The 25,582-nt window shown below is 50.4% G+C and overlaps 1 protein-coding gene across 1 annotated transcript in view; it reads right to left on the bottom strand.

Moving 5' to 3' along the window:
* Window positions 1-25,582, bottom strand: part of COL4A1 (collagen type IV alpha 1 chain) — a 139,258-nt gene that overhangs the window by 26,795 nt on the left and 86,881 nt on the right. Inside the window, exons 9-29 of the mRNA XM_026493595.4 lie at window positions 24,484-24,567; window positions 24,340-24,402; window positions 23,009-23,044; window positions 22,217-22,258; window positions 20,888-20,974; window positions 20,380-20,406; window positions 20,179-20,229; window positions 19,427-19,471; window positions 19,290-19,343; window positions 17,515-17,556; window positions 16,008-16,092; window positions 15,567-15,602; window positions 13,027-13,191; window positions 11,605-11,700; window positions 10,289-10,372; window positions 9,674-9,744; window positions 5,921-6,112; window positions 5,190-5,358; window positions 2,117-2,209; window positions 1,923-2,027; window positions 51-148 (exon numbers count right to left, since the gene is read on the bottom strand). Of these exons, the coding sequence (XP_026349380.2) occupies window positions 51-148; window positions 1,923-2,027; window positions 2,117-2,209; window positions 5,190-5,358; window positions 5,921-6,112; window positions 9,674-9,744; window positions 10,289-10,372; window positions 11,605-11,700; window positions 13,027-13,191; window positions 15,567-15,602; window positions 16,008-16,092; window positions 17,515-17,556; window positions 19,290-19,343; window positions 19,427-19,471; window positions 20,179-20,229; window positions 20,380-20,406; window positions 20,888-20,974; window positions 22,217-22,258; window positions 23,009-23,044; window positions 24,340-24,402; window positions 24,484-24,567 (1,725 nt within the window). The remainder of the gene's footprint in view (window positions 1-50; window positions 149-1,922; window positions 2,028-2,116; window positions 2,210-5,189; window positions 5,359-5,920; window positions 6,113-9,673; window positions 9,745-10,288; window positions 10,373-11,604; window positions 11,701-13,026; window positions 13,192-15,566; window positions 15,603-16,007; window positions 16,093-17,514; window positions 17,557-19,289; window positions 19,344-19,426; window positions 19,472-20,178; window positions 20,230-20,379; window positions 20,407-20,887; window positions 20,975-22,216; window positions 22,259-23,008; window positions 23,045-24,339; window positions 24,403-24,483; window positions 24,568-25,582) is intronic.

Genomic DNA, 25,582 nt, shown 5'->3' with positions numbered 1-25,582 from the left:
TTAATAACCAGGATGAGGAAACAGCAATCCAGGGAATACTCAGCACCCACCTTTTGGCCAGGCACACCTGGGTTGCCAGGTAAGCCATTAAATCCCGGGCGGCCTGGACTGCCAGGAGGTCCCACGTCTCCGGGTAAGCCATCAACACCTGTTAGGAAGGGTCACAGAAATCACTAAGGTGCTAATGCCAGTCTCTACTTTCCTCGCTTCCCTCACACTTGCTCAGATGCCCCCGAACTCACTGGACTGGCCAACAACAAGGAGCCCTTCAAGGTGGTTCTAAAAAGAGCGTGAGGCCTCGCTAGCCATCGGCGGAGCCACCGGCGCCAGCCGGGGCAGCCTGGGTACGACAGACTGCACGCAGTGCCTGTCGCCCTCCTGGTCTCTCCCCCACCATCCCCTCTTCCTTCTCTTCCGCTCAGCATTTCCTCCCATCCTACCCCGCAAACAAAACAAAGACCACCACGGCACGTGCACCTGGGGTGGCCCTCCCGCTCTGCGGCTCCGAGCATGGCCCCTCGTTCGAGAGCGCACCCAGACCCACTGGAGCAGACCGGCATTTTCATGAGATGCCCCTGGCTTCCCAGACGCGCGCTGGTGGGAGCAGCACCGCTGCAGACCACGGGCTCTCGAACACGGCTGCACCTTACTGGGGGTGCGTGGGGCATTTAGAGACCGTCTGGGTCCCAATCCTAGAGGGCCCGATGGGCTAACGGACACCCGTGGCTCTACCGTGCACGAAGGTCCCCCGTGGGATGCAGGGGTCCACGATGCACGGTAATTTGTAAGTGTGCAGAGGTATAAACCCCATCACACGTGCTGGGGGCTGCGGTACTGAGGGGTCTCGTCAGAGAGTGGACCTGACCGCCCACCCGCATCCGCATCGCCAAGCTTTGTGTGAGTGGGCAGCCAGTCCCCGATGAGCAGACCTTAGCAGCTAACTTCTACCTCTCAGGATGGCGAGACGGCACTCGCAGGGGAGGGGGTAGGGCTCAGGAAGAGGCAGAAAGCCTAAGCACCGTCCCTGTGAACCGGGAGGGTCGCCGAGGGCCTTCTGCCCTGTAAGCCGGACGGACGTGGCCACGTGCGTGTGCGGGTGTGACGCAGTGCCCGGAGGGGTGTGCAGGCCTATAACTCTGCCAACAGGGGCGACACAGGCTCAGCCTCTGGAAAAGAAGCTGGGAGCCTGGAGAGCTCTTTCCACTAGGTTTTGCACACACGGCCAGTAAAACTGGGGCCAGGATGCAGGCCCAAGCAGGAAAGAGAAGCCCCTTTTGTGCACAGCGTGGGCTCAGTCTTGGACGGAGGTCTACGATGGCAAGTCTACGTCAGGACCCACCCGCAGGAAGGACAGACCCACGAGAGCAACAGACAGTGAAACTGTCCTCCTGATCGCCTTACTCTTTCCAGAAAGAAGTTCTGGCTTTAACATGTCAGCACCTTGCACAGGTCCAGGCTCTGCAGTGCAGGGGCCAGAGACTTCACCCCCTGAGAGAGAAGCCCCCTCCCTCATATTCCCCAGCTCCCTTCCCTCTAATCCACACCCAGCCTGGCACAGGTCCTGGCTGCTCTGTGTGTCTCCTGCACTGATGAGGAGAGAGCCCTGAAATGTGGCTTCTGCTAGCTTCCCGGGCGGCTGCCGGGTCCTGACATCGCAACCCCTCCCGGCTGACTCCCACCGCATTGGCGACGGCATTCACTGTCCTCCAGGCTTCCGCAAGCTCCCCTGAAGGACTAGTCACTAACTCAAATAGTGTGTTTACATGCATAGCCTCCTCCCTGCTATGATTTATGAGAAGGAACAGAACGGCCACGGCCCTCAGTGACAACCAGCCAGGGAACAGAGGAGACAGCGGGGGCCTGAGTGGGCTGTGGGCAGAGCAATGGCCCCACTCGGGTGCCGGCTTGTCCTGCAGGCTTACCTTTGGGGCCAGGGGGCCCTGGAAATCCGATTCCGGGCTGGCCAATAGTGCCCTTCTCTCCTGGCAGGCCCGGCCTTCCTGGGGTTCCAGGAAAACCTCGGTCACCTGTTGTGAGCAAGACCAACAGTCAGGGTGAGAAAAACCTGCAACTATTCTGATTGTTATCTTGGGGCAAACGAGCGCACTCAAAGTACCTTGCGGCCCCGGGAAACCTGGGGATCCCGGAAGTCCTTGTGTTCCAGGGGGACCAGGTAGGGGCACGGCTTTTCCTGCTTCACCCTTGGGACCTAGGGGAAGAGCAAAGACACTGTGTAAGAGCCCGCATCCCAACCCAAGCAAGGACACAGTGACGGAGTCCGCGTCCCATCCCGAGGGAGCCAGCATCCCGTCATGAGCACGCACCCCATCCTGAACGAAGACGTGGCAAGGGAGCCCGCATCCCGTCCCGAGCAAGGACACAGTGACGGAGCCCACATCCCATCCCAAGCAAGGACACAGCGAGTGAGCCCGCATCCTGACCCCAGCACACTGTCTACCTACAGAGCAGCCCACCTGCATGCCTCCACTTTCTGCTTCTACTTTTCTAGAATCTTTCACAGAGAGTTCTTCCTCTTTTCCCCAAAGTTTATGGCCAAAAGGACCTAGATGTTTGACACATGAATTCCCTAAGAGTCTAAAATAAGAGTCACAAAAAACTAGAAAATCTGTAACAACAAGAGGTGAGATGACCCTGAGTAATTTCTTAATTAGCCTGTCTGGAAAAGTCAAACCATTTAGTGTTCTCCCTCAGTGTATCAGACAATACCAATTCTACACTGCTTTGAGGCAGACCTAAATTATGTTCATCTGGTGCTAAATTATCTTCAGGACGTGCTAAGTGGGTGACTCAGCACAATCCAAACACATGCAGCGGGTCTGGAGCAGCCCGGGCAGGAGGTGCAGCCCGGCCACGGGCGCTCGTGCCTGGGACATCCACCGGGGGTCAGGATTTAGCTGCTAGCACAAGACCAAAGCGTCACCTCCAGGACGTGTGCAGGGACTCTTCACACACCCTATATGAATGCAGGACATAGGGGGCCTCCCAGGAACAGCCAACACATTCTTTCACTGTAGACTCTGAGAAATGCCAACCGACTCACCCCAACACATACTTGCTATCAGTTCCTCCCTGGGAACAAGGCTTTAATGTCACCAGAGTAAACACGGCTCTGGCAGATCAAAGCAGCCTGCGTTTCTAATCCAAAAGCTGCCTGGGTCTGGATGGCCAAGCAAGTCTACAGAATGCAGACAGCTGACCAACAGCACTGTCAACACCTCCTTCAGGAACCTTCTTCCTTCCCTTCTGCTCAGATGCATCTGTGTGTGCCCCAGTTGGTCTTTCTGATGGTAGCTCCTGGCCAAGAAGTGCCTGATTCCTTTTTACAGCTCTGCAAGTTTTCAGATTCAAAGAACACTCGAGATGCTGATTTTGGAGTCAGGAGCTATGGGGGAAGAGATCAGAGGTCCCTTTTCCAAGATGGGGGGTAGGGCGGTCTTCCTAGGTCAAACCCAGTATTTCTCTGCCCCGAAGGAGTCGCAAAAGAGACATTTCTGGGATCCTTGCTAAACCAAGAACAATCATTGAGGCAGTCATAATTGGGTGCTAGGTAATCACTGGCCACACAACCAGTGAGAACGGCAGTAAGAACTACATCAGGGCGCTATGCTTGCACTTCCAACAAAGACAGGCTAACGTGCCCTGTGTTGGAGAGCTTATGAATTTGACACTGTGATGTAATAAGAAAGTCATAGTTCCCGGTAGGATAGGAACTGATACAACTCGGGCTGGACATATGGCTTGGGACAGAATCGACGGATCGGTGAGCATGAAAGCCATGCAGTTGTCCCCCCTTATCAACGCTCCACTTTGTCTCTTCCCCGCGGTCAACCGTGGCGCAGCTCAGAACGTCTATGAAAACCTGACGCTGCGTATGTGCCCACGTCATTCTCCTCGCGTCGCCTCACCACATGGGCATTCTGTCACATCCCCTCGTCACAAGAAGGGGGGTGTACACAGGACGAGAAGGTATGTTGCGAGAGACACACATCCACACAATCTTCATTGCACTGTGTGGTTATGAGTGTTCTATTACATCCTGGTCGTTCCCGGTAATCGCTTCCTGGGCCTAATTTACATACTAAACTTTGTCCCAGGTCTATATGCACGGGAGAAAATTAGCGTATGTGCAGTTCGGTACTGTCCTGGCTTCAGGCTTCCACGGGAGTCCTGGAATGTGTCCCCAAATATGGGGGGGCACCTGTCATCTAATTCCTCCTCCACAGTCCTCGTCGGCTGCTGTGGTCACACAGCTAGTCACTACGTGGTCCAAGCTTCACCAATCACACAACGGTAATCATCCAAAGGCCTTCTGTTCATTTTCACAACTTCTAGGACATTTCTTGGTCCTGCACTCTTCCTTCCCTCCTCCTCCGTGCCCACGCCTTTCCTGGCCTTTGCTCTCACAGCCCCAGGGGGGTTCTAGGAAATGACCGGAGTGCTCTGTTTCTAGCCTGAAGCGTATTCCACGACCCCTCCCGCGAGCCTGCCGCTTGCCAGGCCGGGGGACACCCCTTGACCACTTCTGTCCCCAATAACATGCAGGGTGCGGGGGGGGGGGGTTGCGGTGAGCATGTCCATGGGAAAGCCTTGTGCGCGCCTCACTCCACGTGCTCTGCCAAAGGCCAGACGGTGCGCACAGGGAGGGCTGGCCACGCCTGTCTGGCCGCTGCCGCCTCTCCACTCGGTGCAGCACTCGGCACACGGACCCAAGGGAGACATGCGGCACAAATGACCAAAGCCAGCACAGCCCTGAAGAGCAAGGCGAGGCAGAGACCACCCGGAATCAGCCCACAGGCCCCTGCCCGTCCATGGAGAGGTGAGACTACCTGGCTTGGAACATACAGAAGCCCACATGGACTGTCCCCCAGGGAGACACAGAAAATAGGTAAAGAGAAAAAAACAGGCTCGCGTAGGCATCCCTTCCACAGGAAAGGCCAGCTGGAACTGGAAGGCACTGTATCCTTATCAGAAGAAAAAGAACTTATCGATTCAGGTGCTTTGCAGCCAGATTCTACACGTGAATCTGGCCCTTCTGACACGAGTCCACAAGGTACAGTATTGCCACAGTAGGGCCCCGGCCAGGCCACCTCCTGGAAGAACGGACACCAGACTCCTGCCCTACGTCACGGAGCCCAGTGCCCTGTGCACCTGAGGTCCTCAGGCCTCACCTGGCTGGCCTGGGGATCCAGGGGTCCCTGGAAAACCCGCTTGTCCTTTGTCACCAACGGGGCCAATAGGGCCAAACCCTGGAGGCCCAGGAGGGCCGATGTCACCGCGACTGCCGGGGAATCCGACTCCCCCGGGGGGTCCACGCTCTCCTTTCAATCCTACTGAACCCTGACATGCAAAGAGAAAAAGAAACGTTATCAGCAGACAAACCAACACGTGCTCATCTCACATTCTTCCGCCATCTGTAGTAAATAAGTACCAGAGTTTAACTGGCTCATGCCACTTACTGACTTCGACCCTCCACAAAGGTCAACTGGAGGTTAATAGATGATGCCAGCATTCCTGTCTAAGCCAGGCAGGCACCCGCCCTCCACACAGGACGCACTTCAAAGAGGGAAGTATTTGTATCTGGAACCATCTTTTCAAGGATAACTTGCAGGCCACCAACTCCAAACTTCACCTCCCATCTGCCATCCAAACGTCCAACACACAGACGCCTTCTGGATGCCCCGAAATGCGTCAGAAGACATCGGTGCGCTGTCCTATTGTTCCCGTCAACAGCATCGACACCTACGTTTGCAGATTTAAGTCTCCCCAAGGACCACTGAACATCATGTGTAATAATCACCACCCAAATGAAAATACGTAGCTACGATTCAAATCATTCGTTTCTTCATTTTTCGCAGATCCACTTATAAAGTGTGTGTTCCAAGTCTGAAAATAGACATACCGGGGAGCCTTTGGGGCCGGGCAGACCCGGATGGCCATCTCTCCCAGGAGACCCTGCTCTGCCTGGCATCCCGGGCTGTCCTGGAAAGCCTGGGTCTCCTTTGTCTCCTTTGAGCCGTGCGTCGAAGTAAATCTCACCAGGCTCTCCCTTGGCTCCTGGCTGGCCCATCAGCCCTGGTGAGCCTTGCGGGCCCTACAAGCACAAAGTGGAAGACATCAGTCCACAAAATGAGCCAGCATGATCATTACACATCCAACAATATTAAGAAGCCACCTCCTTGAATAACTGCAGTATGTTCAATCTTGTTTATTTCCTAGAAGCAAGCCAATAAGTCTGTGACAAAGCCATGATCTGTCCTCTCACTTCTTGTGTTTCTCCTAAAAACACCTGAAAAAAAGTCTTCCCGAGGTATTACAAACAGGCCAGGCTATGATGGGGGGAATGAGAGTGTGGTACCAGGCTCCCAGCCTGTAGGACAGTTGTCAGAGAACCTGCTTGTCCCTTACAACTGCTAACGTTCACAAGAACATTCTAGCAAGTGCTGGAAGCTGCTGAGTGTGTCACCTCTGGGGCCCAGACACTAGGGAAAGGGGTTCCAGGTGCAGACAGGTGAAGCGTCTGAGGGCAGGATGGCAACAGTGAGAGAGAGTCTGGGGAGCAAGCGCTGGCCAGCTCCATCACCGCTGTTTTGAGCAGTCAGCAAAAAAGATCGGACTTTCCCAGGAGACACACCCTAGCACATTTTCCAGTTCCTGGAAAGTTAAATCTTCAAGGAACGCCCACACCCACAGATGGTCTCTCCTCCAGCCTCTCAGAATTGGGGTTCACAAGGTTTTCAGATACTTGTCTCAAGTACTTGTTCCCTTAGGCCTGAGAAAGAAATCTCTCAGCCTCCCTGCTGACTTGGCAGGATTCAGACTCTTGGACAACTCACTTAATTTGAATTCCTTCTCACACACTCCTTCTGAAGCCACTCTTGATGTGTGCGAGCCACATGTGTCCACACACTTCTGTGTGGGTGTGTAACACAGACAGGAAGGAGCTGGCAGACAAGGGACAGACCAAAATTCACACAATCTGCAGATTTTAGAGTGGGCACCATTTATGAATCATGCGCCACCGTGCATCACGGCCTTCGGCACACCACTCCTGACGCAGAGCCCCGCTGTGCCGGCAAAATGCCAGAAGCACCTTCTAGCAGGTGAGGGAGCGGACCCTCCAAGAACCTTGGCGGGCGGTCATGGAAAAGTTCAAAGGTGGTATGGTATTCTGTAGCTTTCTCTCTCGAGGTATCATTAGCTCCCACGCATCCTTAAATCCCAGCTCAACTGTGACTCCTCCGTGAAGCCCTCCCTGACGCGTGTGCTGGGTTTCCACAGTGGAGCGAACGGTCCTCCTTACAGAAACCCTTCTCCTTGCACATCTTTCTCTCCACGGATCTTCGGGAGTATTGAGGGCAGGCCTAAGGCTTTCTAACTTTGTGCCCCGAACATCTGCAGCTAGGCAGGTACTTCTGCGGGAAGCAGAAGTTGAACTGGCAATATTCACCCATAACAAATAAACCCCAATGTAAGAAATGACAACCAATGTATATTTTTCTCAACCTGGAAGGATCAGGGTTACTTTACGGTGATTACTCATAACCTAGAAATACAGTTTTCTAGGACTGTGCGCATACAGTGAGGAAATATCATTTTTTATCTTGCTAATGGTGACCTTGCCACCTATCATTCAAGGAAGAAATCTAGATCCTTTTTTTGAAAGGGGACAACTTGACCCTAGGACACCTCCTGTGGCTTCTCTGCCACAGAACGTCTTAATCTTAAGCGACTCAAAGGTCTTTGGATCCACATCTCTTGACATAAATGAGGAGGAATCAAACGCTGCCTTGAACACTTCGCCTTGGAGCCGTAAATTGGAGGAGATCCAACGACTACGCGGTCTGCTTCTAAAAAGCGCGGCCACCGCGGGGTGTCACAGCTCCTTTCAACTGACCGTCCCGATGGCCCCGAAACCCGCTCAGGTCCCCGTGTGGAGCCAGCCTCTTGTGCCTGTCCCTCTTTCCCAAAATCCAACCCTTGGCCTTCAAAAGGACATGTCACAGAAACGCGATCCAAATCAAACAGGAAATCCGAGCATTTCGTCTCTTTTCATCATCATCTACTTTCCAGGACGCTCCGCGGGTTCACGGGCACCTCTTGCAGCCCCAGCCTCATTCCAAATGAGAGGCCCCACCTGGGAGCCAGTTAAACCGTGGAGCTACGGGACAGCCTCAAATATAAGAAAAATTACTACCTGCTCAATTAAATTATTTACCCAGAAAACGGTTTCTAGAAACCTGGCCCTGCAGAGAAAGGAGCTCCTGATGGGGAAGGCAGGGGTCAGAAGTGCTGCTGTGCGCTGGCTTTATTTTCTTCTTCATCAGGACTTGTCTTCAACTGTCCTTCTCCCTCCTTCCTCTTGTCCCATTTTTATTAGATTTGGGGCTGGGGGGCTGGTGTCTGGATGGGGTTTCAGGCAGAGCCGAGGCAGGAAGTTTCCAGGAAGGCCAAGTAGATAAAGACCATGTCCAGAGGTTAAAGGCACCCTCTGCTGCTTCTTCAAAGCACTTCTGCTTTGATCCCCACCAGAGTCAGGGCTTCCCAGTTATGTGAACTTCTCATTTATTTGGAAATATTTTAAACAATTGCGACTTGTAACTGAGCTCCCCAGGCACCAGGGAAGTTCTGGAAGCAGAATCCCGAGATCTCACTTCAAAGGAGGAAGCGATTGCTCAATCCCAGCTGCATCAGTGCCATTTCAACTCACTTCTGCCCTGACCCGCTTTTACAGAAGCTGCCAGCAATATTTTCAAACATTGCAAATGTTAAAGAGCTACATCAAAAAGGAATAAAATGCTAAAGATTTGACTTTCATTCTGGGACAGAAGAAAAAGGGAAAGCAAAAGGGAAAGCAGCAATGAAAGAGAGTGTGGAAAGTGGCTGACGCTTACAGAGCTGAGGAGAACAGAGAAAATGCGAGAACCAGGCCCCAAGGTTTACGCGCTTTAGACACAGAGCTGATTATGTGCAATAAAACGCCCTTCAATGTCTGGGATTATAACTATTCTCTTCTAGTCAATGGCTTCTTTTTTAAACAAACTGGGAAAGTTAGGGAGCTGATTTTCATTTAACTGAAAGGTGTCACGTCAATCTGAGACGATTTCATTTATAAATTCAGAGAAGCACCTTCACAATAGATATTGGTTGACAGGAATTTTCAAAATACGTCTCTGTGAGAGAAGAATAAACAAATGTCAGATTCCTCGACGGCAGCAGGCCGGACGGCGTTCCTCGTCTCTCCACAGGGACGCTGGCGCTGAACTTACTACCATGCTTCTAAGTGTCGGGTGTGACTCGACCGCGGAGCTGCTTACAGGTGGCTCCTAGTGGCACCACCTGGTTCAAGAGCCCCCGAGACCCTGTGGGAAGGTGAAACACAGCATCCGGCTGCACCTGGACACAGGTACGTGGTTGCTGAATTCCGAACAGGTGAGGAGAGAGGCAGGTGAGACGCGGATTCCAGACTCGACAGCCTTGCTCGTCCTCGGGCAAAGGACACGGGGAGTAACTGTAACTGTGCGACAGAGCCACACTTGACCAGTGCCCAGATCACACAGCAGAAGCTGTGTTTGCAAACGCGACAATATACACCTTGTTAGTTGGCTTGGAGGCAACTTCTAGTAAGCACGCAAACGCAGACAGGTTTACTTACAGGCAATCCTTCCAGACCATCTCTGCCAGGTAAGCCTCTGTCGCCCTTGGCCCCTGGCTGTCCTGGGAAACCTTTCAGAAGACAAGGGAGATGCAGCATGTTACTGCCGAGACATGTCCTCAAAACCCCAAACCTTTCGTTTTCGAGATTCGAGAGCACAGAGATCTTTATACGAGTGGATGGGGTCTGAGGACTGTCCACAGAGTAATACCAGAAATGCTCACAGTGGGCTCCGGAAGGGAAGCAGTGACCCCAAATCCGGACAAGCACCACTGAAGCAGCCAGTGACAAGAGCCCCCCGACCCCGCGCCCAGGGACCGCTGCCACCAGAAACAGCTCCTCTACTCCGGTTGAGGGAACGAAGCTTGTGGAGCTGAGGGAACCGTATGCTGTTGACCTTCTACTGGGAAATTGTTATGGCGCCAAATCTTAGGTCAGCTTGATGATTTTCCACCAAGTGGACAGATCCTGAAGTCTGATTTAAAATGCTCATTATTAGGCTTTGATTTGAATGGAGAAACTGAGGTCTCTCGTGGCACGAGATGTGTTTCACTGTGAAGGCTCCAACCCATGGAAGCAAATTCCGGCCTGGTCCCGTTCATGTCGGGCTCTTACCTATTTCTCCCGGGGGGCCCTGCGGCCCTGGAGGCCCACGCAGTCCCGATGTGTCACAGATGAGGCAGCTCTCGCCTTTCTGACCTACAAAGGGAACACAGGGGTGCACACGCACATGTGAACAGCCCCGGGCTCTGCTCCCGTGTGGCACTCTGGCAGAGCCCAGTGCCGGGAACAGACGCGGGACCCCTGCCGACAGCCCGAGTCCCTGAAGTGCCGGCATGGCAGAACAGGAGCCCACCCTTGCGATGGGGACAGTGCAAGTCGGCTGGCAGCCAGATGAGTGCTGGGCCCCACAGCATTCACTCGTGGGGAGACGCACCGCCGACCACGGGCTGGGCAGGCTGGCAGGGCCACAGCAGGAGGACGGAGGTCTCCACACGGAGGAGCTGCTGACCCCGTGTCATAACATGGGACAGCCCAGCTCAGGAAGGACTAAGCAGCTGGTAACTAGAGAGTGTCACTGACACGGAGGCTCACTGGCACTTCCAGATGACTTCTGAGATCACGCCCACTGGGGCCTCCGAAATCTAAAATTCTAAGGTGTTAGCTGCACCTGTTTTCATGCAGCATTTGTGTTGTAGACTTTGGAAGAGGAAGAATTCTTTGCAATCCAAAGCCAGCCATGGTGCACAACAGGGTGGGTTTTGGGGGCAGCCTCCTGGTCGCTCTACTCTCTATTAAGAGACACATCAATGTTGGACTGTCCAAGGGGTAGGACACGCTCAGACAGGACTGCAGCCGCTGTGAGAACCCACTATGGGCACGACAGTGAAGAGAGGACCATGTGTCCTGGGCTGGGGTTACAGCAAATGTGGGAGATCAGTAACGATAATGCTGAGAGTGAGGCGGGAGGGGGCCAGTCCCAGGGAGCTCATCTGCTCACACCGACTGTGAGAACAGGGCTTGGACGGGTGGAGAGTGTTCCAGGCACACATCTGTGACTCGGCTCGAAAGACCTTCGCTCTTTGAGAAGGGCCCGCTCAAACTCTGAGATGAAAGCTCACACTAAAATATCAGTCTGAGGGTTTAATCTGCTGGCCGTGTAGACAGTAAAGAGCGATAACGTGTCAGGGCCACGCTACGGCCCCATGTTGCCTCCCAGGTGGCAGTTACGCTCTCTCTTTCCCCCCTACCCCCCCCCCGAAGCCCAACGACGGGACACCTGGCAGAGTTCATGTAAGGAGCCACACCCTAGGAACGGACTTGGCCAAGAGTTCCAGATACAGGAAGGACGCACTCACACCCACCCACATGCAGAAAAATATCCCATTCCCAAGCACAGTCATCATTTTTTAAAGTGATGCATCTCTTACCTTTTTCTCCAACCTCTCCCGTCAGCCCTGGCTGCCCCGGTATTCCGGGGGGACCCTGATCCCCTGGCGGTCCAGGCTGGCATTCCACAATTCCATCTGAAATGGATTTTTAAAAGTTACAGGACCATTCCCACCACCCAAAGCTAGGATTTGCATCCTTGCTTATTCAACGTCTACTGTAAGACCAAACCGCTTTTAGGCTATTTTTAAGTGCTAGAAACCCAGCTTTAGCTTGCTTCAAAACAGTCCTAGAATATTAACTTGAAAACAGGACTCACACAGCACCCACGCGGCCACTCGCCACCACAAGCTGTCACTGACAAAACATCTATTTGACGACCCTAAGGCACGTTTCAGCTCAGCAGTCCTGTCCCGTATCTCACTCCCTTCCTACCTCGTGAAGCACACACCATCGTCCTTATTTTACACACGAAAAAACTAGGTTGGGGACCCCTGCATGGCTCAGTTGGTTGGGTGTCTGCCTTCAGCTCAGGTCGTGATCTCAGTGTCCTGGGATCAAGCCCCGCATCGGGCTCACTGTTCCGAGGAGAGTCTGCTTCTCCCTCTCCCTCCACCCCTCCCCCTTGCTCGTGCACACACTCACTCTCTCTCAAATGAATAAATAAAAAATCTTTAAAAAAAGAAAAAAGAAAATTCATGCTGAGCCCTTCCCAGCGAAGCTTCAAACCTAGAATCCACTGTCCCCCCACGAGAACTCCCTTTCTTAACGATGTGTCTGAATTCTAGCAGATAAACTGTCTGGGACTTGCCGCGCATGGACCCCCTTCCATCAGCCCCACAGAAGACTAGGGTTTCAGGCGCTCACAGGCCACACGCTGCTAGTGACACAGCAGGACCTGCCTTGAAAACCTGAACATATTCCCACTGGAATGAGCTTGTCTGAAATTGTCTTACATTTTGCCCTGCTATCACTTTAGAGTCACAGGACCCCCATAACTGAATCAAGAGTTTAATGTTCTGTGCTCAGAACAGACGTGAGACCCATCCTCGCAACGGTCACCACACAGACTATCCTCTGCAGTCCCTTCCTTCTGTGTGTGTGTATGTGTGTGTGTGTGTGTGTGTGTGTGTCTTAGAGGAGCAAGAATGTGTTCTGTTTTCTGGAAGAACCACAGGACTCAACTGCCTTGTTTTTTCCCTTTAATGCCAGGAGACTCAGACCTGCTTAACATGGCTTTTATTCCTTTAACCAGCTTTACTGTTTTATTTTTACTATTGCTTTCTGCAGCATGACTAATTTTGCAAAGATACCTCAGTGGGATATGAATGACTCACCAATCCTCAGACACCCAGTCTTTTGTATCACTCAAACTCTGAGCACCCTCCCCATATCCCGTTAGCTCTGGCCTGACACCTGTTCTACGCGAGACACCACGTGCCATGGTCCCCGAGAGCACTTACTTGTGTGGCCCGGCTGTCCAGGGGGCCCAGGAGGCCCAGGGGGGCCAGGGAGCCCATCCCTTCCACTTGGTCCTGGCAAAGATGTGCCTGGAAACCCTTGGTCACCTTTCTCGCCTCTTTCACCAGGGAAGCCAGGAGCACCAGCCTGCCCTGGTACTGGAAAGCCTGAAACCAGAACAAAATCTCATGAACATAACCACAGTGCAAGGTCAATGTCCACAGCGCAGACTAACTTTCTTAACTCTGTTCAAGGTAAAATGACTAGTGACCGTCCCTGGAAGGGGAACAGCTCTACAGAAGTAAAAACAAACTAAACTGTCAGGCTTCTTACCCCATAAATGTTGGCAGTCAAACGCCTCCTACGAGTTAACATTAAGGAAAAGGGACTGACTACCCCAGAAATCTGTGCATTTCTTTTGGTGCAAATAGTATTCCCACTGCATGAATGAAAAGGCCACTGAGGGTCGATTTCATTTCCACTTAGAGAATAGGGAATAAAAATGTCACCAACCAAAGAAAAGTGGACATGAGGTCCAGGGGACGGCAACTGGGCTGGCAATCATAATGGAACAGCCAAGAAGTAAACTTAAGGACAAAGAAGATGTTCTGGGAGGAGCGTGAAGTTAGGTCTGAACACGGAAGGCCGAATTGGGGGATAAGACGGCAGGGCCCCCATGCCAGGCGGGTGTGGAGAAGAGCGCCCACTAATGCCGGCAGGAGCACCAGCCTCGGGCTGCCCCTGGGGAGCCGCCTCTGCTCCAGGCCCCGGCCACCAGCAGCGGGACCGTGTCTGCAGCCGTGAACAAAGAGCAGAGCACAGAGGACAAGGCAGCAGCCAGGAAGACGACGGATCCCAGAGTCTGAGCTGCAGGCACGGGTGAAGAAGTGCTACGCCAGTAACCCTCACACACACTGGTCAGCACGGACTGAAGGCGGCCCCTGGGCTTGGGCTGAAGACCCCGCAAGGGGAGGGAAAGAAGTATCCAGCTCGGCCCCAGGAGGGGACCCCACGGCTCCCAGAGCACGGCGCTTGCTGGGCCGGCGGCCGGGCTTTGAGCCAGGAGAGCAGATAAGGTAAGGCCAGAGCAGTTCACAGACACTGGTAAACACTGAAAGTGAAGGGGCGATCTGGCAGATAAAAGACGTTAGAAGTCAACGCCGCAGACGCCGAGGGGAGACATGGAGTGACGTGTCCACCAGGATGGCTGGAAGGTCAGCATTTTCATGACCGCAGAGAAGAAAGTGGACGAAAACAGAGAAGGGTGATTTTAAAGCGAGAGCCACAAGCTTTAGCAGGAAGGCAGGCAGCGAGGTGCCCGCGCCGCAGCTGGAGCACGTCCTCAACGCAGGACCGGCTCGGGGTTAGTGTGTTCCAGCAAAAAGGAACGAGCTCTGGGAGAAATTACAGCTGAAGAGCTGTCGGAAAGGGAAAGGGAAATAATAAAAAGAATAAAACACAAAAATAAATAAAAAACATACAAAAGCAAGAACACAAGGATTGTGGGCACTCGACTGTGGTGTGGATTCTAGGGCACGTGCGGGTTTCCCTCATAGCCTTTCTGATCCGCTCCAGGGACGGGGGAGCACGTGTACAGACACACAGACGTTTGCGCACACGCACAAAGGTGTGTGCACACAGACATTTGCACATGTGCACACATAGGAATCCCACCGCTAAGTAGCAGGCATGACATAATCACACACTAAGTACAAGCGAGCCACATGCACTCCCACGGAGAAGCGAGATCAGAGGCGATAAGATCAGTTATCGGGTTTCGGCTGAGTCTGGTTCCAAGGGAGAAACAAAGGCTCCCTGGAGACAAGGAGTGTGGGTACTGACAGTGAGGGGCCTGCAGGACACTGGGGACCTGCTTCCTTGGGCGGGGGGCAAGGAGGCTGGCGGTGGGGGTCTGCGGGACACTGGGGACCTGCTTCATTGGGCAGGGGCAAGGAGGCTGGGGGGCAGGTCTGAGCCAGAGAGAGAAGGTAGGACTAGAGGAGACAAATGAGAACCCCCAGGAACACACACAACCCCATGGCCACCTGTGACTTCCAAAGTAAACAACAACAGCTGTGAACACACCTTGCTGTCATTACTAGAAAAACATGCGACAGAACTGGCAGCCGTTTCTTGAGGAAAGCTAATGTACGTGACACTCAGGATGCGAGCCACATAGATGCTGTAGGACTATTCCTACGAGCCACATAGATGCTGTAGGACTATTCCTACGAGCCACATAGATGCTGTAGGACTATTCCTACGAGCCACATAGATGCTGTAGGACTATTCCTACGAGCCACATAGATGCTGTAGGACTATTCCTACGAGCCACATAGATGCTGTAGGACTATTCCTACGAGCCACATAGATGCTGTAGGACTATTCCTACGAGCCACATAGATGCTGTAGGACTATTCCTACGAGCCACATAGATGCTGTAGGACTATTCCTACGAGCCACATAGATGCTGTAGGACTATTCCTACTAGCCACATAGATGCTGTAGGACTATTCCAACACAACCCACCAAGGATGCTTACCTGGAGGGCCTGGCTGGCCTTGTAATCCTGGGAAACCTTAAAAGAGAAGGGAGAGTCAGACAAACCTAGCCTGTGTGTCTGTCCCCATGAGGCCCTGGGTCAGCAGGGTGAGGGAAGGGCACAGGTGGAAATGTAGCACCCCGGCCCTACAGAGCTCTATGGAGTCAGGCTCCAGGAGCCCCAGTGCCAAGACAGAAGACAGACCTGAGTCTGAGACAGGCCTTAGTCACCACACGGTCCTGCCAGGCCTGTTGGTGTTACCAAACCATGAGAGTGCAGGTTGAAAACGGAAGGAAGGTGAAGGATAAGAGGACAGAAGGAAGGAGGGAGGAGGAGTGGGGAGGGAGGGAGGAGTGGGGAGGGAGGGAGGAGTGGGGAGGGAGGGAGGGGTGGGGAGGGAGGGAGGAGTGGGGAGGGAGAAGGAGGGAAAACGGAATGTACCTTTGGGGCCTGGCTCTCCTCTCAACCCTGGGGTGCCCGGGTACCCCCGCTCTCCTTTTTCTCCAGAGGGTCCTGGGCCGATTGCCTGAATTATAGAAGAGATCATGGTGGTGCAGGGGAGCGGCTGGGCTGTACATTACAGCAGATGAAGAGACTAACATATCTCCAAATCATCTCAAGCAAGGCGAGAGTAAAGAAATAGTAGTGGAGGTGTGGGGGGGCCGGGTCCTGAGAACTCGGAAAACAGACACCCCCCCCACACACACACACACAGAGCCCTCTGCTGGCGGTCCTGCCTCCTCCTTTCATGACTGGCCTCCCAGCAGCTTTACCCGTGAAGTAAAGTGAGAAAAGTACTAACTCTGAGGTTTGGGTTTAGAACTTCTAACTGTCCACACGAGTCATAAAATGAACAGTCTACTTTAAGGAGGACCATCACAACACCCTCACACTTCCCCAGGCAATAAGTAACAGGAACGTGCAAATTTTTCACCGGAAGAGGTTTTCTGTTGTGTTGGGTTTGTTTTTTTTTTAAATGGTCCAAAGTGGGGACTTCCTCAAGGACGTAAGGATACAGGCCAAAAACACACTACAAAGGGGTGAATTAGGTCAGCACAACTCTCAATCACAGAAATTTAAGGAAAATGGCAAAATCAAATATTGCAGATTGCCCTTAAAATATAGTTCCTTTGTAGCAATTACATTAACAGATGTCACTAAAATCTGCTGATGCGGTTACATTAAAACAGGCCACTCGACCGTGGCTGTGAGATCACAGATACGGAAAGGGGGTCCTGAGTCTGCAAGGAAGGAGGGCCTGGGCTTCACCGCAGTCATCCCAGTCCTGGAAGTGCACCCCAAGAAGAAACCGTTCACTGCCGCGCACACACAGCGCAGGCGCGAACCACCGAGCCCACACCGTCAGCAGCCACGCTGGCACCGCAGCCGGCGAAACACGGGTAACATTTTCACTGTGCCGAAGGAGACTCAGGACAAAATGGGTCAACCAGAGCCAGCACCCCTCTCTGACAGGACACTGAAAGGGTCGCTCCAAGATAACTTGCAAACATGAAGAAGGTTCAGGTTTTAAAAGGAAAAAAAAAAAAAAAAACCCACTGCAGACACTGATTGCCCACATGTAAACATATGCACGGGGCAAGAAGTAAAATGCTATTTGCAGACATAAAAACTGTTTTGCTAGGGAGAGTCAGATTAGGGGTGATCAGTTTCTTTTAACATTTTCCTTAATGAACCACTTAAAAAAAGTTTCAAAATGTTTTGCTCCTATCGTTATCCATGGGCAAATCTTTTCATTGTCAGTGGTCAAGGAAATGCAGAAATTATCGAAATATAATAAAAAGTAAGTACCAAACGCCACACAATACAGAACATAAATTTATGATTTTAAATAACATGCACCCTCTTCATACACAAACGTCATTCTCGGGATGCCGTGGGGCACGTGGCCCCAGCCCCAGACAGACTACCAAACAGCACTTTTACTCACAATTCCAGGTGGGCCTGGAGGACCTGCTTCACCTTTGTCTCCCTACAAAAGAAGAAATACTTGTATTTTTTGCTTAGACAGATTGTCTTGTAGGAGGCATGGCTCAACTTTTTATTCTGGAAAAATAAAGATTGTGACCACTTACACTAAAATTATTCTCCTCTCCTAAGTAGCCCTCACTGTGAGGGGCTGAGAGTCCTCTCTACCTATTACACCAAAAATGAATGCACGTCCCCCTGCTTTGTGTAAGCATGACGCACGGAAAGAAAGATTTCTGCAAATTGTAATGGGTAGTCTAATTGTTCACATGACAAAGCAGCTCACGATGTTTGCTGTGTTTGCACGCTCCCTTGGGCAACGCGAACAGAATCATTCCTAAGCTGAATTAGTATCTGGTAGATTTTCAATAAAATGAAAATAAATGGAATGAAAGCTTTTGATTTCTAAATATATTTTCTTAAAGAAATCATTTTACTAGAGGTTTTTATGTGTGAGGTTGTCTAAACCTGCACTGGAAGTCATAATAAAAGGATATTTATGGTTTTGTCTTTCCCCTTAAAATCCAGCACTACCTGAAAACATTGGGTGGATAAATTCTAATCACTTTGAAGCTTAATTTCATTCGTAGTGGAAGAAAAACCCAAAGACATTAATCCTGGTATGTCTGTTTTATATAAGCCATCATAACAATACCTTTAAAAGTCCTAAGATCTGCACATAATTCCATGAATGCACTTTTTACCCTTTAAACCAAAGCAATAAACTTAGCAGTAAACCAGCATTAGATGTTTTGATTTTTCTGATTTGAATATGAGACTTTAGAAATTTCTATGGGACTTAAAGAGTATCTTAGCTCATACAGCCTAAACATATTTACCTTTTAAAATCTACGAGATTTGACTTTCTCAAAGAAGTTACAGTATCAGTAAAGGCTCTTTCCCTCCGTCCCTGGCCTTCACGAACAAGCTCTGAGGTCCGCTCCCTGGTTTATGAGTCACTGCTGGAGATGCTATTCCAAAGCTATTTACGTTAGCAAAGATTTATGTTACCTCATGATTAAAAGAGAAAAAGTACCAATGAGTTTTTTCTGCCTATCACGTTGACAAATATTTTGTGAACTTTTATAACAAGCAGTTGCTCCAAAAAAGGGCACCCGGACAGAATGATGGTCTTTTCCAGGGACAATTTGGCAGCATATGGTGAAAATCTCAAAAAAAAAAAAAAATCCTAAACATTGACCCCATCGTAGGAATCCATGACATGGAAATGATCGGACAAACGAACACAAATTTGTACTCGTAAACGCGTGGGTGTGCCCCACACCCGCAGCACGAGGCATGGACACAGGACGTCCCATGCGGCTGCGTGCAGACGCTCAAATGCATCCACACCATGTCATTACGTGGGGAAGCAGGACGCACCCACAATCCCCGCTGTCTTAGAGGGGCGCGCACTCACACAGGACAGTTATGCATCCTGACAGTTCTGAGTCGGTAACAGGAAAATTAGACAAGCCAGCTTCTCTTCACTCTATCTGCATTTGTTATTGTTTTGTAACCAAATAAAAGTCATCTACTACAAAAGAGACTAAAAACTTGAGTGAGTGGAACATTTTATGTGCCTCTTTTTTAAAAATGGCACGCATAAATAAAACCACACAATTCAGTCATGTGTTGCTCACAGGGACATCAGTAATTTTTACTATTTGAGTCCGCAGTGCTTCAGGAAACTGAACAGCAGACTGAAGGGAAGGCTTCTGTAGAGTCACTGCTTACCTTGAAACCTTCGCGGCCTGGCAGTCCCGGGTACCCCGCGTCACCTGGAAAGCCCTGCAGTGGGACACGGAGAGCACCCCTCGTAAGCTACAGCCAAGGCAACAGTTTGCTCTTAAAAATTAAAGAAAACTACTTACCGGACTCCCTTTCTCTCCTTTTTCGCCATCTTTTCCAGGTTTTCCCTATACAGTAAAGACGGAGACATCAGTATTTCATGAAAGCAACAGTAAACACTCCCCACACCCAGGCTGGGAACCTCTGCGTGGGCTGACAATACCACAGGAATGAGAAAGGCAGTCTACACAGAACAACTACGAAAACGGAACAGCGGAAGAGGACTTTCCAACGTGTAAACGGAGCCTGATGAGCTCCAAATCTCCTAAAAAGCGTTCCATTTGGCCGCACCATGAACAGCAGAGAAGTTTCCCGAATGGCAATGGTCTGGCAGATGACATGCAGAGAATTTGTTTTAAGGGAGGTTTCCCGAATCACTGCAGGGTGGGAGCCAGAAACCAGCGGGTGGGGCTCCTGTCACCAGACTTCACGGGGTGGGAGCCATCAGAGCATCTCAGCTCTTGGCCGCTCAGGAAGCAGCAGAGAAGGGCACCACGTGCTCTATGCATGGGATGCAGGCTCTCAGTGAGGAGCCAGCAGGCAGGGGGGCTCTTCAGACAGACCCCAGCCCCAACCTCCCCGGGAGGACTTTCAGATAGAGGCGGCCTCCTCATTCCTGCTCGCAAGAGCTTCAGGAAAGCCCTTCGGGAAGGACAGGGAAAAACCGACGAGCCCTACCCGCCTCTTCCACTCATGTTTCTGTAAACGTGGGGCTCCAGGAAAGGAAGGAACGTGATTTTATGGCAAGGAGCCAAAGGACTTTGGAGGCACTTACTCGGGGCCCTGGTTTTCCGGGCTCCCCTTTCTCTCCGAGCCCCGGCATTCCCTTGAAAGAACAAAAAGTGATTCATTAGGATATTTAAGTAAAACATTAAATTATGTAAATATTACATTGAAGATGAATAAGCTTGCAACTTAAATCCAATACTTTATGAACGTACACATAAGAAGTGATAAAAAAGAATTTAGTACTTACCTGAAATCCAGGTTCACCTTTTTGACCCTAGAATTTTTTTTAAAAGACCAAGAGAGTGAGCCGTCAGTACTAATGGCTATATTGACTTTTATATACTACACTGAACATGTAAAAGGAAAAAAATTCATTTTCCTGATATATTAACAGGGAAATCCTCTTTGGTCCCCAATACTCACATCTCAACACTGACAAGGTTGTAGATTTAAGACAGGCAGTTAATTATGCTCGGTCTGTGGCAGCTGTGACCCCCCACCCCCAACCGGCCTCCCTGCCGCTGCCCCAGCCTGGCCCCAACCTGGTGCATCTAAGAAGCCCTCACTTGGGGGGGGTCAACCCTGCTCCAACCCAGTTCCAGCTGCCTCTGCTTTCAAGATGCTTGTATTTTGTGGGATGGGTAGTCTATAAACCCGTTTTGTAGGTCACTAGTGAATGCAACAGTTTCTCTATATCCCTTCAATTTGTCCAAAATTAGAAAGCCAGCCTTCATCGGACAAAATCCATCTCATACCTTCTCTCCTTTAGTGGCAAAGTCTCCTTTCTCTTGAACTTGAGCTTGTCCTGGCACTCCGGGAGGCCCACTGACGCCTTGGTCACCCTGTCGATCCAAACAATGGGAATGAATTAGGCATAAAAATAAGTATACAAAGAAGAAAATGCAGAGGCAGGGAAAAGCAAAACGTCTATTTTCTTTAAAATGTAAATTATACTCTATTCTAATCTATCCCTGTCTCAGGAGAAAGTTGAGTTTCAGCAGGAAGGACACGAAGCCAGGAGACCTTCCCCCCTCAGCGTCAGGAAAGCCACTATGTCAAGTAAGAAGAGCAGAACTCAACATCTACTAGACACAGCTCTAGTGTGGCCACACGCATCCACGTGTGGACCTTGCCTATGTTTATGAAGTTTATGTGTCCAGAGCAGGACACATGCACTGTCCTATCACATCTCGACAGAGGAAAGGGGCACAAACTGCCCAATAGAGCCTGGGAAGAAAGGAGGTCTCTTTAGGTACCCCAAAAGGAAGAGAACCGTTAAGAATTTTCTTGCTCAGACGTCCTAACTGCCGGGTGCAACTGGAAGTACAGAATCCCAGCAACAGCACCATGAGTGAGATCCAAACAATTCAATGATATAATTTGCAGGGTCATCTTACAGTGAGGTTTATGGAAAGACTGGACCAAATTGGGAGTGGAACACAGAGCCCAAGAGTCAGTCCAGACCTGCCCAGGCCTCCGCTGCACCTGATGCCTGCCGGTGGAGGTCTCTACACCACCGGCGCGGACACCGATGGAGAACGTGGGCCCTGGGGCAGGGGCGGCCACAATCCCCAGAATCCCTACTGGGCTCGGGCCCGTTTCACTGGTCTGATCCAGGGAAACTAGTGGGGAGATCAGCAGAGGAGCAGGGACCCACCACTGGCCTCCCTTCTCCCCTGCTCCAGTCTGTCTTTCCCTGCCTCTGTGGCTCACTTCCTCTCCATGCAGGTACGACGGCCTTCCATTTTTGCCAGGTTTAGTTGAGTTATGCTACTAACAGCCAACTAACTCTTTTATAATAAAGTCTAGGTCTGGCTTTATCACTGCCTGAGAACATTCTGATTGTACTCGATGTACAGAGAAAGAGAATTAATGGCCTCATTGTATTCTCTGCTGGTCAGATCGCAGGTAGAAAATGTCAGTGAATTCTAGCTGTCTAATTTAGGGAAAACACTAACAAAGAACATACAGAAAAGGGTAATTGTGGTTGTACGGGTCCAAGAGGGGGTCCAGAGGCTGAAATTCCATTATACTTAGAACTGTGTTTTTAAACATGAAAATACTCCAAAGCCGTGTGTACTCACCTTGTCGCCTTTTGGCCCTTGAAAACTTAAGCCCATTTGCCCCTGTTGATGAAAAATTAGGCTTTCATTATTAGAGTTGTCTACTTTACTCAAAATCATCTAATAAATATTACATAAAATATCATATAAAATGTAATAATAGGGTAGAGTTAAGGAAAGAGCTTCTTCCAACAATCATAATAAAATTTTCAACAAAGTTGTGATCACACTACATTCAATGTCTATTAATGAGATGAATGGATGGGGATGGATGGATGGATAGATGGACGGATGGATGGGATGAACAGATAGATGGATGATGAATGGGGATGGATGGGGATGGGTGGATGGATGGATGGATGGATGGACAGATGGATGGGATGAACGGATAGATGGATGATGAATGGGGATGGATGGATGGATGGATGGATGGATGGGGATGGATGGGGATGGATGGATGGATGGATGGATGGATGGATGGATGGATGGGGATGGATGGGGATGGACGGATGGATGGATGGATGGATGGATAGATGGACGGATGGATGGGATGAACGGATAGATGGATGATGAATGGGGATGGATGGGGATGGATGGATGGATGGATGGATGGGGATAGATGGATGAGGATGTATGACGGATAGACAGATGCATGGATAGATGGACAGGTGGGTGGACAGATGTTAAACAGAGATAGATAAAAAATATATAATTTTCCAAAACTGTTTAAAGAGACTTTAAAGAGTAAGTTATGGTGATTTCATGGTAGTCTTATACAAATGCCAAAGAAAGTCAAATGAAAAATATCTTTACCTTTTCGCCTGGAGGGCCAGGAGGGCCTGGAGGACCCTGTAAGAGAAAGCAGTTTAATTGAACATCGTTCACAACCCTGGCAAGCTTTACATGCTCCTTTTTACTGGACTTATCTTAAGGTTCCCATGATTAATGTTATAATATATTTGTTAAATATTTAAATTTTATTCCTGTGCTTTGGATCTATAAAATTTGGAAAGTAACTAGGATTTAGTCCAGGACAATAATTAACAGGATGAAACGCCTCAAAATCTTAGGCACTGCCCTGTGAAATCCACTGATCCAAGAACGTGCCAGGGACACAGATGCTGAATGCGATTTGCAGCCAAACTCTCTGAGAGCCCTAGTTTCCAGTTTGGAAATGGCGTTCGTCCACTTCGGATATAACTGTTTATCAAAAATGTTGAATGATTTCTTCAAGTGCATAGGCTATAGTGAAGTAAAAACCTTCCTGTGTTTGCAACAAAATTTCAGAGTGTTTTTCAATAATAAAAAAAAACCAACTAGTCATTCATTTTTCACAAAAATGAGTCCATTTATTTATAAGAATATAAAAGAGATTACATCTGCAAGAAAGGACAGAAGAACTGATGGATCTGAGAGGAAGGAAGGGAGGGAGGGAGAGGAAAGGAGGCCTGAAAATCTCTCAAGGACCATCAGGCCGGCAAGCATGAGATGCCACAGTCTGGGTACAGTATTCTTTGCCAGTCAACAGGGCACTTGACAAACGGGTAAGTTTCGTTAATATTAACTCTCTTGTGCTCTCAAAATGTGCGAGAGGGAGGGGATGGGCCCTCCTCCTCCTGGGAATTACTGGCTGTGCAGGAGGCCAGTGAGAGAGGGGAGCGTCCGGGATGGGGGTGGGGAGGAATCTCCGAGGGGGTTATGTTCTGGTGCTCAGTCCTTATCACAAATACAGCACAGCTTCCCGCTGCTGCCTGGTCTACGTCCACAGCCCAACAGAGCCAGGCCCTCTGGGGAGGACTGTTTCTACATGTCCATCTCCATGCACAGCCGGCCTTGTCCATCTCTGAACTTGGCCTCCTTGGGCCACAGTATCGCTGGCAGCCGCCCAGTGCCCCCAGTAATGAATGTGTTATCTGTGTGGGATGTCTTGGCATGCACCGCTGTCACTAGCCTTCTCCCCAGGGCTCTGCGGTATGTGCACCGTAAGTGCCCGTCAAACACTCTCCCAAGAAAGAAGCTCGTTCTCCCAATCCAAATGAAGAGAGAGCACAACTATGTAAACTCATTACACTGGATTTACTTTCATGCCTCAATCAGTTGTTCTTTCAATGAGTGACTCCGAGAGGCATCCCCCCAACACTTACCGGTGGTCCGGCAAATCCTGGAGGGCCAACCGGACCTTGCAGGCCCGGCAGTCCTGGCGAGCCCTGTAAATTATTGAAAGAGCAAGAATTAGAAGGGAACTAGGAGAGACTCTCCGTGCATATAGTTATCTAGCAAATGCTTACTGGTGTTCCTGGGGGTCCAGGAAATCCTCTTTCACCTTTCAACAGGGTCCCAGGCACATGGCCAATGATTTCACCTGGATCCCCCTAGGGGATGAAAAAAGAAAAGAAAAAAAGTCACAAACACTGATATTTCTATAAAGAAACTGAGAACCCGTTGAAGAGGAGGCGTGCATTACTGATAATGGAATCTGGGACTTAGGCTCTGTCAGCACCTGGAATATACACACTGGCCACCTCCCGTTCACCACTGGGACCTTACTGCCCAGCATCAAGGGCTGCAGGCTCAACTCAGCGGGACTGGACGTGGAGGTGCTGGTGAAAGGAGCACAGCACTTGCACGTGGCCATCCCACACACACAGACAGGATGCGGATCAGGGCCACAGGCTCCGAGTGTTCTCAGGCAATAAAGATTATCTTTCACAGAAAGACCCAGGATGAGTAATTTTATAAAAGCAGGCTGTGGTGGTAAATTTTCTGTGTCTACTTGGCCAGGCCACAATACCCAGATATTTGGTTAAGCCCCAGTCTGGCTGTCGCTGTGAAGGTATTTTTAAGATAAGATAAACATTTAGGGGGAGACTGGGTGGCTCAGTTGTTAAGCGTCTGCCTTCGGCTCAGGGCGTGGTCCCGGCGTTATGGGATCAAGCCCCGCATCAGGCCCCTCCACTGGGAGCCTGCTTCTTCCTCTCCCACTCCCCCTGCTTGTGTTCCCTCTCTCGCTGGCTGTCTCTCTGTCAAATAAATAATAAATAAAATCTTAAAAAAAAAAAAAAAGATAAACATTTAAATCGGTAGCCTCTCAGTAGAGTAGATTATTCTCCACAATGTGGGTGGGCCTTGTCCAATCAGTTGAAGGCCTCAAGAGGTGAAACAAAAACAAAAACAAAAACAAAACCTGACCTCCCTCAAGGAAGAGAGAATTTTGCCCCCAGACAGCCTTTGAACTGGGGCCCTGGCTCTTCCTTGGGTCTCCAGCCCGCCACCCTGCTCTATAGATTTTGGAGTTGCCAGGCCCCACAATCATGTGATTCCTTAGAATAAATCTATCGAGACATATGCCTATGTCTGTACACACACATGTACATACACACCTACACA

The sequence above is a fragment of the Ursus arctos genome, unplaced genomic scaffold (genome assembly GCF_023065955.2).
Source record: "Ursus arctos isolate Adak ecotype North America unplaced genomic scaffold, UrsArc2.0 scaffold_10, whole genome shotgun sequence".
Lineage (NCBI taxonomy): Eukaryota > Metazoa > Chordata > Mammalia > Carnivora > Ursidae > Ursus > Ursus arctos.
This window is presented reverse-complemented; position numbering and strand designations above follow the sequence as displayed.